The sequence below is a fragment of the Scyliorhinus canicula genome, chromosome 10 (assembly GCF_902713615.1).
Source record: "Scyliorhinus canicula chromosome 10, sScyCan1.1, whole genome shotgun sequence".
NCBI classification, from domain to species: Eukaryota; Metazoa; Chordata; class Chondrichthyes; order Carcharhiniformes; family Scyliorhinidae; genus Scyliorhinus; species Scyliorhinus canicula.
In genome coordinates this window covers 52,577,787-52,591,148 of record NC_052155.1, presented here as the reverse complement: position 1 = coordinate 52,591,148, position 13,362 = coordinate 52,577,787, and the positions used below count along the sequence as shown (strand labels likewise).

Sequence of the window (13,362 nt, the reverse complement as noted above, 5' to 3'; positions counted from 1 at the left end):
AAGACAAAAGATGCAATTGAGAGGATGCAGGAGGGGAAGGTAGCAGGGCCAGATGGGTTTCCGATGGAGTATTACTAGAAATTTAAAGATAAGTTGGTGTGTCTACCATTCCGTGGACGCGGACTCACTTTAGATATCTAGGGGTGCAGGTGGCACGGGTTCGGTGGGGTGGGGGGGGGGGGGGCTCCATAGGTTATAACATTCCTAGTTTGGTGGGGAGGGTGAAAGTGGATCTGGCAAGGTGGGATGGTCTCCCTCTGTCGCTGGCGGGACGGGTACAGGCAATTAAAATGAACGTGTTGCCGCCATTCTCGTTTACTTTTCAGCGCCTGACTATCTTCCTGCCAAAGGCATTTTTCAACGAGGTTGAAAAGCTGATTTGGGGGCAGGGGGATATGTTCAGATATATGCAGGTCCGAGATTTCGCAAGAAGGAGATTCAGAGCTTTCCGGTGGCGCCGCCTCCACACAGAGGAGATGCTGATGACACGGGGAAATGGAGACGGTGGTGGTGTATGGGGCGATTCTGGGAGAATAGAAGGCACCGCTGGAGGGGATTAAGACAAAGTGGGAGGAAGAGTTGGAAGAGGGCATAGAGGGGAGGTTTTGGTGGGAGTCGCTCTGGAGGGTGAATGCCTCAACTTAGTGCATGAGGTTGGGGCTGACACAGCTGAAGGTGATGTATCAGGCGCACCTCACACAGGCAAGGATGAGCAGACCCTTTGAGGTGGCCCCTCAAACCACGTTCATATGTTTTGATCTTGTCCAAAGCTGGAGGGGTTTTGGAGGGAGGTTTTCAAGGTAATTTGAAAGGTGGTACATGTGAGGATTGAGCCAGGTCCTCTGGAGGCCATAGTCGGGGTATCGGGTCGGCCGGGGTTGGAAGCGGGTGCTGAGCCTTCATCTCACTGATCGACTGAATGCGGATCCTGTTGGGGTGGAGCTCAGTTTCTCCATCCTGTGCCCTGGCGTGGCAGGGGATCTGTTAAACTTTTTAACACTCGAGAAGGAGAAGTTTTGAGTTGACGGGAAGGATGGAAGGGTCCTACAATTCATGGGCTTTGTTCATTATGCACTTTCAAGAATTGGATGACATCGAACAGTGGTGGTGGTGATGGTGGGGGGTGGGGGGTGTAGTTGGATTATATGTTGTTGATGACTATGTACAGGTGGATGGTGGATCCCTGATTCCTTTTCTTTGATGTTTGTAATTAAAATGTCGGGGGTTGGTGTGAGGAAGGGATTGTTGACCAGGGGTTTAACATTGTATTTGTTACTGTTGATTGTTTGTTGGTGGGTTTAAATTTGGATGAAAATGTGAAAAAGGAGAACAAAAATATATTTTTTTAAAAGACGATATGACTCGGCCACCACCTCCCCATAAAAATGCTAAAGTACTATAGCTGGTGAACGTTGCTGTATGGATACAAAAGTTGCAAAATATGCAAGATGCTGGAAGATAAGTTAAAGGCTACGGAGGTGTAGTTTCTGGATATGTAGGAGGATTAATTGGACAACACACACAACAAACGAGTAAGTTGAAAAAAACAATGACAACTTCTGCAGATGATCACCAAGAGACAATTACAATTCTTGGCCATGTACTCAGAAGAGAAAAACTTGAACAGTTGGTAGTGACTGGTAAAATTGAGGGTAGCAGAGCACGAGACAGTTTAAGCAGCAGAACAGGCACAAGATTTGAGAACAGCAAGATATTGGCTTCTATCAAAGACCATGAAAGCTGGAGAGCCATGATTGCTGATGTTTTATACTATGATACATGAAGTTAATGAACCGCATTATTTCAACTTCTTGGCTCCGCCTGCTTAACCTGGTCAACCCAGCTGGATGGCTACATTATTTTCTCATTTGCACGTGCCCGGTTTATTTTTCCATCTCTTACGGTGGTTTCAATAACACCTGAAAAGGTACAGTGGCTATGATGACGAGCCTCAAGCAATCAAACTACTTCCTTTATATTAGCTTCTAGAGAGTTTGTACATTGACCACCATCAACCACAGTTTGCTGGAGCTACTCCGTCGCATGCTCCATCATATCTTGCTTTAATGTCAGCTGGTCTCTCGTTTCTGAAGTTATAGTTGTGCACCTTCTTTTGTCTGGGCCTGGCGATGAACTTCAGCCGAAAGGAGGAAAGCATCAATATGATTTGGAGGCATACAATATGCCACTAAACTTTTTCTGCTACTGGTATGTTTTTGCCTTCATGGATGAGCCATAATTTCTGCTAGTTAAACACAGACGGCCAGTGCAGCTTGTTCAACAATCACTATCAATTTCATTGCTCATTGGAGCTACTCTCAAGTGGAGCCAGAATGTTCAGTCTTAAATGTCCTATTTGGCCGCTAGCTGAGTTTCCAACACCATATCAATTGTATCACAAAAGGCCACTCAATGTCATCACCAATCTGACCCCACCACTGCTCACCTGATGCTTAAATCCTCATTCATGCCTTTATACTTAACAATTCCAATGTCTCTGAATATTTCCTCCCATCCTCTACCCTCCATAAAGGTTAGCTCATCAAATCCTCTGCTTACTGATTTCCTGGCACACATCAAATCCTTTTCATCTATCATTCCAATGCTGCTTGCTGACCTACAGTGGCTCCCAGCTGTAACATTAAATTTCCCTTGCTGCTCCCTCTCCCAATGACCTTCTCCAGCCCACAAAACCCTCAAGAGCTCTGCACTATTCTACCTCTGACCTCTTGCGCATTTGTAACTCTTTGCCCCATATTAGTGGTCATGCAGTCAATTAACTAGGTCAAGCTCAGAAATTCCCTCCCTAAACTGTTTGACCTCACCTCTCTCCCCTCCTTCAAAAAACTCCTGAAACCCCAACTCTTTGGCTAAGTGTATCATTTGTCTCAGCACTTTTACTATTTTCTGAATACAGTTCTGTGACATGCCTTTCCACATTAAAAGTACATTATTACTTTGAAAGTGCTGAACAGGATGTTTAAAAACATGAGGTAGGTTCTGTTCAGTCAGGTTTAGGTCTTGGCACTTCTGCAAGATGCAGCATACACACAACCGTGGGCAAGTTGTTGGCCCAGGGGAGGGGATGCTGAGGCTTCTATTTATTATATTCTGTGACCTATGCCAAACAAACACACAGGCGTACACTGGATCAGGCTTAAGTGCAAAATCAACCAATGTCCAGTTCAATTTTATGGAAATGCATACATGCAATTATTTGTGGGTTGGCAAGGTTGGTGTACTATATCAGATGATCATGTTCTTCAGGCAGTGCCTATAGTGATAGCGTTATTTTGGGAATACTAGGATTTTTATCCAACAGCAATGAAGGAATGGCCAAACATGTTCAATTCAGGGTGTTGGAGGACAGGTGCTCTTATGGTGCACTGCTCGTCACATTCAGTAATAGCGGTTGAGGCTGGGCTTATGGCAAAAGGACAAGATGTTTGAGGGCATACAACAATCATTTTTTTTTGTAAATTTAGAGTACCCAATTATTTTTTCCAATTAAGGGGCAATTTAGCATGGCCAATCCACCTATCCTGCACATCTTTGGGTTGTGGGGGTGAAACCCATGCAGACACGGGGAGAATGTGCAAACTCCACACGAACAGTGACCCAGGGCCGGGATTCAAACCCGTACGGGATTCAGCGCCATAGGCAACAATGCTAACCACTGTGCCACCGTGCTGGCCCAAGGCATACAATCATGAAACCTTATACCAGCAAGAAACAAAAGGACATCGAGGATGGGGGGGGGGGGAGACTTTATGAATGGTATACAACCATGAAAAGTGATAGTTTTGGAGTAGCAGTCATAGAATGTCTCTGTCCTACCAAGTTATTTCCAATGATAGAAGGCAAAAGAGCAAGCATACAGATGGTCTTCATGAAAAATCTTTTGTGGCACTTGTTTTCATTTCAATTCAAGACTGCAGACTTAGGTCATTTAGGAGTAAAACCAGGAAGTAATTTCATACAAATGGCAGTGAAAATTTGGAACACTCTCCCAGACTGTAACGTCATTCCTCATTTCCAAATCTTCATGAAGTTGTACTGGACAGATACAGAGGAATGGTTTAAACGGAGAACCAGCTGCTACAGGACACTAAACTGTTTATGAACACCCAAGCTTCAAAGGCAAGTCTTCCTATTATTCCAGTCAGTGAGGTTTCCACTTGCTACCTTAACATAAAACTCATATTATGCACGCACTCACGTTCTGCCAATTGTCCCCCATCATGTTCAGGCAAAGTCTTTCCATACAAATGCACCACAGCATTCGCTTTAGCCTCTGAAAGAGATGGTGATTTTGTCTCATCGTCATCCAGCAGTGGAACATAATTTTCTTTTGTGACACTTTCCCCAACAACATCATCATATTTCTCTGCCTCCAGAGAGGCAATGAAATCCCTCTTAACTTCTGGTTCGACACTGGGAGTGCTTTCATGCAGTGCGTCGATCAGATCGAAGTCAGCCATCCTAAGCAAAACAATGTCCTGAAAGAAGACAAAATGAAAGATTTAACATTCCATGAAATGGTGCATTGTAGAAACTGCATGCTCAAAAAGAAATGCTCACTATGTAAATGTATGGTGATGCATCCACGCAAGCACAGAAGATGGATGACAATCACTTGGCATCTGATAAAGCCAATGAGGGACACTGACAATAATGCAAGATAGTTTATTTCTGACTTACTCTTCCTCATTCATATTTTTATCCATGCCAGCTTCAGGTAAAAGTCACTCTTGTTGTAAAGGAGACAAAGTTAATCTGCAGCACTAAGTAATTTGATTGTGCTGACTGCATTCCTATCCATCACAGTACCTGAAGCGAAATTAAGGGTTGGGAACCCAATTTGCATTTAAAAATCTTAAAATAGGTTAGGACACCAAGATGCGCCTTGGGCTTTAATGTTGTTCCAGAAGAAGAAAGATTGTAACTTACTTTGTGGAGAACCAGTTGCCTGGGCAGAGGGTGGGAGGAGGAGAGAAAAAGAACAGTACTAATTGTAGGTCAGAGATCATATACTTACCCCAGTTTGAATGAAATCTAGCAAGAAAGCAAAATTGGCCAAGCTACATTCGACTTCAGCGCTGAACCATTTGTACATTGCAAGTATAACAAATCCCCTTTCCTTCTCAGGACTGTGCCAGGCCACCACCTTGCCAAATGAGTCACACAATACTCAGCATTAGACCATGCACAAAATCCTTTGCCTGCACCACAGCCACCTGTAACATGGTCTCTGCTGAAGGTGCCAAATATTTTTTTGCTTAAATTTCACAGGCTTCAGCTGCCCTCCTCTACCTCACCAAAACAGGCATTCTGTAGCAAGTTGAATTCAATCTGAAGAGTGAGGTAATGCATTTTGGGAGGACAAATAAGGCAAGGGAAGACAAACTAGGCAAGGGTATATACAATAAATGGGTAAGATTCCGTAGAGTAACAGAAGGTGGCTAGACAGTTTGAAAAGGTTGTTCAGAAATGATATAGTAGCCTTCTGTTTATTGGCTGGGGTGTGGAGTGCAAGAGCGAGCAGGGAGGCTCTGCTGGAACAAAGTTAGACTGCAGCTAGAGTACTGCATAGAACTATGGTCATCACATTACAGGAAGGGTGTACAGATGGTACAGAAGAAATTGAACCGATTTTACCAGAAACTGAGAATTTTAACCATGAGGTACAATTGGATGGGCAGGGTTAGTTTCTTTGGAACAAAAGGAGGGTGCAGGGATATTTGGAATGTACAAAACTGAATGACCTAGATAAAGTAAAAGACCCATTTCGGTTAGCAGAGGGGCCAATACCAGGGGTCATAAATTTAAATTAATTAGTAGAAGGATTAGAGAAGAGTTTAGGAATGTATTCACCCAAGTGTGGTGAGGATTGAGAACTCTTGAAAGGATGGTAAAGGCAGAAACTTAATCCCAAACAAAACCTGGGTCAAAACCTTGATTAAAAACAGGATAAAGCAGATTGGTACCTATCCACCCGCTTCACTCCTTCCACCACTGATGCACAGCAACATGAGTGCACACCATGCACAAATAGAATGGGCACTGCAAGCTGTAAACTACTTGGCAATGGGCCAAGTGCTGGAAGAGGAGGATTAGAGTGGATAGTTCTTCAGCCAGCACAGACACAATAGGCTCACTGCCTCCTCCGGTACCAAGGCCGGGATTCTCCAAAATCCCGGCCAAGTGCTTACGGCAGAGTAACCGGAGTTGTGTACGCCAGCGTCAACGGGCCTCCTGGTGTAGCAATTCACCGCTGTTCAGGGGACTAGCATGGCGCCAGAGAGCTGCGCGCTGCTCTGGCGACGAAAGGCAGCCCTGCAAGGCCGGTGCAGGTCAGCGCATGCGCACGACAGCCGTCTGCGCTCTGGCGCGTGCGTGTGATTGCCGCTGGCACGGAACAACATGTTGGGGACTTTCCAGCAGGCCGCGCGGAAGGAGGTAGGCCCCCTTCAGATCACGGCCACCCACTGATCGGATACCCCCGATCACGGGCCTGGACCCATGGAGGCCTCACCCCCGGAGTCAGATCCCCCCGCCTCCCCACCAGAACGTCCACAACGGCCGCGGGTCTGAGCTCCCACCGGGTGGTACCAGGTTAGAACCACGCCGGCGGGAATTTGCCAGTCGCCCATGGAGAATCGCCGTAGGGGCCTATTTCAGTGGCCCCCGACTGGCGCCGCGGCGAGTGATTGCCGCCGATTCTCCAGTCGCCAGTGAGTTAGCAGCCCGGTGTTGGAGCGGCGTGGCGGGAATTTCCCGCGCCCCCGGCGATTCTCCAACCCGGCGCTGGCTTGGAGAATCCCGCCCCATATCTTTTTCTGTTCAATCATAATCCTTCACAGTTTACCCTGATTCTAGAACTAAAACTTCAGCTCTCCCAACAAGATGCTTTTAAAAGGTAAAATCTTGCCATAGTTTTCCATTCCAATACCAGTTCTGGCAAGGGTTTGAACAAAGAGTCATCCAGGCTCAAAACATTCATTCTGTTCCTGGAATTGTCTAGCATTGTCTGTTTTGGTTTCAGTTTCCAGCATCCGCAGTTATTTACTTCTATCTTTCCTGGCAGTATGTTTCACAACTCATCAATTTGAGGTGTTAGCATTGGCTCAATGGTTCTACTTTTGCTGAAATCAGAAAGTTGTGGGTTTCAAGTCCCACTCAAGTCTGGAACACAAAGTAGGGTACAGTAAGAAGCCTAACACCAGCAGGTTAAAGTCCAACAGGTTTGTTTCAAATACTAGCTTTCGGAGTACTGCTCCTTCCTCAGGTGAATGAACCTGAGGAAGGAGCAGTGTCTGGAAGCTAGTGCTTGAAACAAACCTGTTGGACTTTAACCTGTTGTAAGACTTCTTACTGTGCTCACCCCAGTCCAACGTCGGCATCTCCACAACAAAGTAGGGTGACAGTGCAGTGCTGTTTTGAAAGAGTGCTAATCTGTTGGAGGTGCTATCTTTCAGATAAGACATTCAATCAAAACCCTTTCATCCCTTAGGTGGCTGTGAATAAAGTATTCTAAAAGCAACGAGAGAGGTCGCCCAGTGTCTTCGGTAATATTTATCCCTCAACCTACACAATGGGGTAATTTTCATTTTATTAAAGGGAAATTTAGCATGGCCAATCCACCTACCCTGCACATTTTTGAGTTGTGGGGCTGAGACAGACACAGACACTGGGAGAATGTGCAAACTCCACACGGACACTGACCCAGGGCCAAACCTGGGTCCTCGGTGGCATGCTGCAGCTGCGGTAACCACTGCGCCGTCCCAAATTTCCACTATCACGATCATCAAACTAAGTTTCAAGATTTTGGCCCGGCTACTATGAAGAAACAGAGATATATGCACAACGTGGACTGGTGTAGGACTGGAGAGGTACAGAGGTAAAGATAGCCATCTGCACCTGTCCAAACTGATGGAGATTGTAGACTTGGGAAATGCTGCTACAGAAGTGTTATGGGCCAGGGTTTGGAGAACCCCAACGTGTATCATGGAGTTCACATGACCCACAACTTTTAATAGACTGTGGTTATGGGGAACACACGGGCCTACTTTACAGATGTGGTGCAACAGAGCGTTAAATTACTTTTAAATTAAAATACTGTTTATTTATGAAACCAGCTAACACTTTATAAACCCACAGTAAACATCTTAACTATCAACACCAATCATCCCCACAAATACAATGTTCTATAAGTAACCCTTGATCTTTCCTTGCAACATCCATAAGACAAAAGACCCTCTTCATCAGATTTCAATTCTCTACTGAGAGCAGTTATCATTTTGAAATCACCCAAATGATCTGGAGCCAGTCTTTAGATTGCAGAGATTCTTATACAGCTGCTTGCTATTCCTGCAGCTATCCAGCTCTCAAAACAAAACTAAACACACCCTGTAGCAGACAGCCCAAAGCGAAAGTAAAGCAGACAGACAGCCCAGCTCCACCCACACTCTGACATCACTGAAGCTATTTAGAAACACCCATTTCTTAAAGATAGTCTCACATGACAGAAGTGATGCAGAATTTTTGCAGCGCTTCTATAGCTTCACATTAGCCACAGTGCCAAGGTGGCGGAAGGAGTGGATATTAGGCTAATTGATCAATGTCAATCAAGCAAACTCAACTCCTATGGAGGTTCTCCCACCCCCTCTTTCCACAGAGTAAAATATGACATTATGGAACTTTTTAGAATAATATCAGTCCTTGTAAATATCAGTAATTTGCCTTGTAGACCTCCTCTGAATGCATTCCAGCATTTCGGCATCTTCCCTCCAATATTGAGCATACATATCAGCTGTCACCTAAACAAGTATGATGAAAATTCAACATCACCTCCTTAGAATTCTATGTCACATTTCCAGCTATACACCCTAAACCCTACTTTTCTCAACTGCCTGTGAACATCAAATTTATGATTTTAATCAACTCTCCAATCTATTTTTTGTCCCAATATTGCAAGCATATTTCCATTTAATGAGCAATCCACATTTACTCTGCTTCGAATGTTGTGCTGAACTTTTGTCTTAGATTAAGAAAAAAAATCAGGATGTTGCCTGGAATGGAGAATAGGTCTTACACGGAAAGGTTGAGAGTGCTAGGCTTTTTCTCATTAGAACGGAGGATGAGGGGAGACTTGATAGAGGTTTATAAGATGATCAGGGGAATAGATAGAGTAGACAGTCAGAGGCTTTTTTCCCCAGGTGGAACAAGCCATTACAAGGGGACATAAATTGAAGTTGAATGGTGGAAGATATAAGGGGGGGGGGGGGGATGTCAGAGGTAGGTTCTTTACACAGAGTAGTGGGGGCATGGAATGCACTGCCTGTGGAAGTAGTTGAGTCGGAAACATTAGGGACCTTCAAGCGGTTATTGGATAGGTACATGGATTACGGCACATCGTGGGTCGAAGGGCCTGTTCTATGCTGTATTTTTCTATGTTCTATGATCAAGGTAGGTTACTGAGTCACCCAGACGAGACATGGATGACTGAGTTACCCAGGTCAGATTAATGGAGGTAATTTAACAAGGTCCAGATTATTAGAAATGGATTTGGTTGTCATCCAACGGTCACACGTTTCATCAGGGGTCACTAGATAATAATTAATAGCAACGACACCAGTTAATGCGGATACTTTATGCACCAGTTAACTTCTCTCCTCCAGAGTGCAAGTATATAGAGAACAACTGTAAATATTTCAGCTGGTATAGCCAAATGCTACAGAGGAAACCTTGGCACGGTATCACAGTGGTTAGCACTATTATTTCACAGCTCCAGGATCCCAGGTTCAATTCCCAGCTTGGATCACTGTGTGGAGTCTGCACGTTCTCCCCGTGTCTGCGGGATTTCCTCCTGGTTACTCCCACAGTCCAAAATGTGCAGGTTAGGTGGATTGGCCAGGTTAAATTGCCCTTAGTGTCCAAAAAGGTTAGGTGGGGTTATGGGGTTAGGGTGGAAGTGTGGGCTTAAGTAGGGTGCTCTTTCCAAGGGTCGGTACAGACTGCATGGGCTGAATGGCCTCCTTCTGCATTGTAAATTCTATGATTTGCAAAATTAAAGCAACAAGAATATTGGATTTTTAAAATATATACCCATTATTACATTCAGTAATTTTATGTATCAAACCTGGATGGTATGAAGACATTTAGTCTGAAGATGTTTCAATACAGTAGGAAACAACCATTCACTGGGCCTCAAGTTATCCATTTTTTCCCCCATCAACTTCCTTTATCCATCTTACCTCCCAATACTTTTCTTTTTAAACCAGGAAAGCACTTATTGGCAATAGTCTCTTGTGTTTCAAACTTCCTACATTGATAAAGAATAATAATCTTTATTATTGTCACAAGTAGGCTTACATTAACACTGCAATGAAGTTACTGTGAAAATCCCCTAGTCGCTATGCTCTGGCGCCTGTTCGGGTACATTGAGGAAGAATTCAGAATGTCCAATTCACCTAACAAGCACATCTGTTGGGACCCTTTGGGAGAAAACTAGAGCACCCGGAGGAAGCCCACACAGACACAGGGAGAACATGCAGACTCGGAACAGAATGACCCAAGGCAAGAATTAAACCCGGCTCCCGGGCACGGTGAAGCAACAGTGCTACCGTGCCGCCCTGCGCAATGTTACACAATGTTAGTTGGGTGTTACATAGAAGCTTATTCACAGTTGAAGTTTTATTTCTACCTGTCTGCCAGCACTCATCACCTGATAGTTATAGTAATTGGGGAAGTTGTGCTGTGACAACCATTTCGATGAAGCCATAATACTGATATGGCAAGTGATCGCCTAAAGTTTAGATTCATTAAAATCTAGTCCTTACCCAAACAAGTCTGCAGGGTGTTTAATTCAAGCTACATGTGTCCTTGAAGTAAACTGTACTTGTGGATAAATTTTCTTTCCTATTTAGACAAGTTATTTTTCCCAGCTCACATTTGCAGCTTTACAGTTAAGTTTGCAGGTAATGTTACTGCCAATTTCTACGAGATACAAAATGAAAAAAATTCAGATGCTGGGAATATGAAATAAAAGGAGAGAATGCCATTCTACAGAGAATCAGAGTTTTTTTTTTAAAGTATTTTTATTCAGGTTTTGCAGAATTTTTTATAAAACAGTAATAACAATAACAACAAAACTAACAGTGAATATTAACAGTGTAAAAAGAGAATATAGAACAATTAAATAGACATTACCCCATGCGACCCAGTCTTCCCACACCATCCCAATGAACCACTCACCTCCTACACCCACCCCCCTCCCTCTACGGTGCCTAGCTTTATTTTAAAAAAAATATTTTTTTGAAATAATTTTTATTCAAGTTTTCAACAACAAATTTTATCACAACAGAGAAAAACAGTAACCCCTCCCGTCCAATACAAAAACAATAAATTAACAAGAAAAAGAAATAAGCATAAAACAATGAGAACAAACCCCCATAACGAACCCGTTGCCCCCCCCCGGGACTACCTTCCCCCGATTCCTGTCCATTTTCCCCCGATTCTTGGCCACCTGACTATTCTTCCTCTTGTTCGTTGGCCACAAACAGGTCCCGGAACAATTGCATGAATGGCTCCCACGTTCTGTGGAAGCCGTCGTCTGACCCTCGGATGGCGAATTTGATTTTCTCCATTTGGAGAGATTCCGAGAGGTCAGACAGCCAGTCTGCAGCTCTGGGCGGTGCTGCTGACCTCCAGCCAAACAGGATTCTACGGCGGGCGATCAGGGAGGCAAAGGCAAGGGCATCCACCCTCCTCCCCAGGAATAGATCTGGCTGGTCTGAAACCCCGAAGACCGCCACTATCGGGCATGGCTCCACCCTCACCCCCACCACTTTGGACATAGCCTCGAAGAAGGCTGTCCAGTACTCCACAAGTCTGGGGCAAGACCAGAACATGTGGGCGTGGTTGGCCGGGCCTCTTTGGCACCGTTCACATCTGTCCTCCACCTCCGGGAAGAACCTACTCATACGGTTTCTTGTTAAGTGGGCTCTATGTACCACTTTTAGTTGCATCAGGCTGAGCCTTGCGCATGTGGCGGTGGAGTTGACCCTATGCAGTGCTTCGCTCCAGTGCCCCCACCCTATCTCAATCCCCAGGTCATCCTCCCATTTCTTTCTTGTTGCGTCCAGTATGGTGTCGGCCCTTTCTACCAGTCGGACATACATGTCGCTACAGTTCCCTTTATCTAGGATACTTGCGTCCAGTAGGTCTTCCAGTAGTGTCTGTCGTGGCAGTTGTCTCCTTTCGTAAGAAGTTTGTGAGCTGCAGATACCGTAGCTCGTTCCCCCTGGCTAGCCGAAATTTCTCTGTCAGTTTGTCCAGTGTTGCGATCCTGCCGTCAGTCTATAGGTCCCTGACTGTCAGTGTCCCTCCATCCTGCCTCCACCTTTTGAAGGTGGCGTCAGTCAGTGCTGGTGTGAACCTATGGTTGTTGCAGATGGGAGCCTTGTCCGACATTTTGGTCAGACCAAATTGCTGCCGCAGTTGGCTCTAGGATTGGAGGGTGGCTGTCACCACTGGGCTGCTGGAGTGTTTTTTGGGTGGGGATGGGAGTGCTGCCGTGGCGAGGGCCCTGAGGGAGGTCCCCATGCAGGAGGCCTCCTCCGCGCGCACCCACTCGGCCTCTGGCTCCTGGATCCATCCCCTTACTCGCTCGGCTGTTGCCGCCCAGTGGTAGAATTGTAGGTTTGGGAGGGCTAGCCCCCCCCCCCCCCGGATTTTGTTTTTTGTAGAACCTTCTTTGCGAAGAGAATCAGAGTTAACGTCAATCCTAAAACCTGTTATATCACTAACTTGTTCTAGTTCTGACGAATTATTTGTGGGGGTGAGTGGATGGGAAGTTGTCCAGGAGAGTTTCAGAATAGCAGAATCTGGAGGTGACAACGGTATCAGCAAAGTTTCAGCAGATGTGGGTAATATTATGGAAGTGGAAGGAGGCAATCGATGTGATGAGATGATGAGATTAATAGCTGAATAGAGTTCATAAAAAGTAAAACATAGTGAAAAATCCAACATAGATGATCCCTGACTTTGATCTTCCACAAAGCTGATGGGCAACCCCAACCACATCTGTACAAATCATGGCAAATGTGGATACTTTGCATAAATTGAACACTTTTGACTGCAGTTACCCACAGCAGACTACAGAATATACAAATATGCCTGATTCACAAATATGAAAGAGGCATCACATCGACATACTTCTTTACCTGACAGACAGACAGCGCACACAGTAAGCTAGCGCTTTTCCAGGAGACACATCCGGAGTGAGACTCATCCAGAGTGGAGATTGCAACTTGGTAATTTGGTGCAGTGAGGTAATTTGGTGCAGAGTGAGAGAAGGTG

General features: G+C 45.1%; 1 protein-coding gene across 11 annotated transcripts in view; it reads right to left on the bottom strand.

Moving 5' to 3' along the window:
• Positions 1-13,362, bottom strand: part of LOC119972367 (microtubule-associated protein 4-like) — a 516,984-nt gene that overhangs the window by 373,912 nt on the left and 129,710 nt on the right. For 9 of the 11 annotated variants that reach the window (XM_038808936.1, XM_038808935.1, XM_038808937.1 and 6 more), the window contains one exon: positions 4,220-4,499. In XM_038808936.1, the coding sequence (XP_038664864.1) occupies positions 4,220-4,481 (262 nt within the window). In that variant the 5' untranslated portion in view covers positions 4,482-4,499. Of the gene's footprint in view, positions 1-4,219; positions 4,500-4,950; positions 4,970-13,362 lie in introns of those variants that run through there. The other 2 variants (XM_038808933.1, XM_038808940.1) reach the window with 1 other exon arrangement.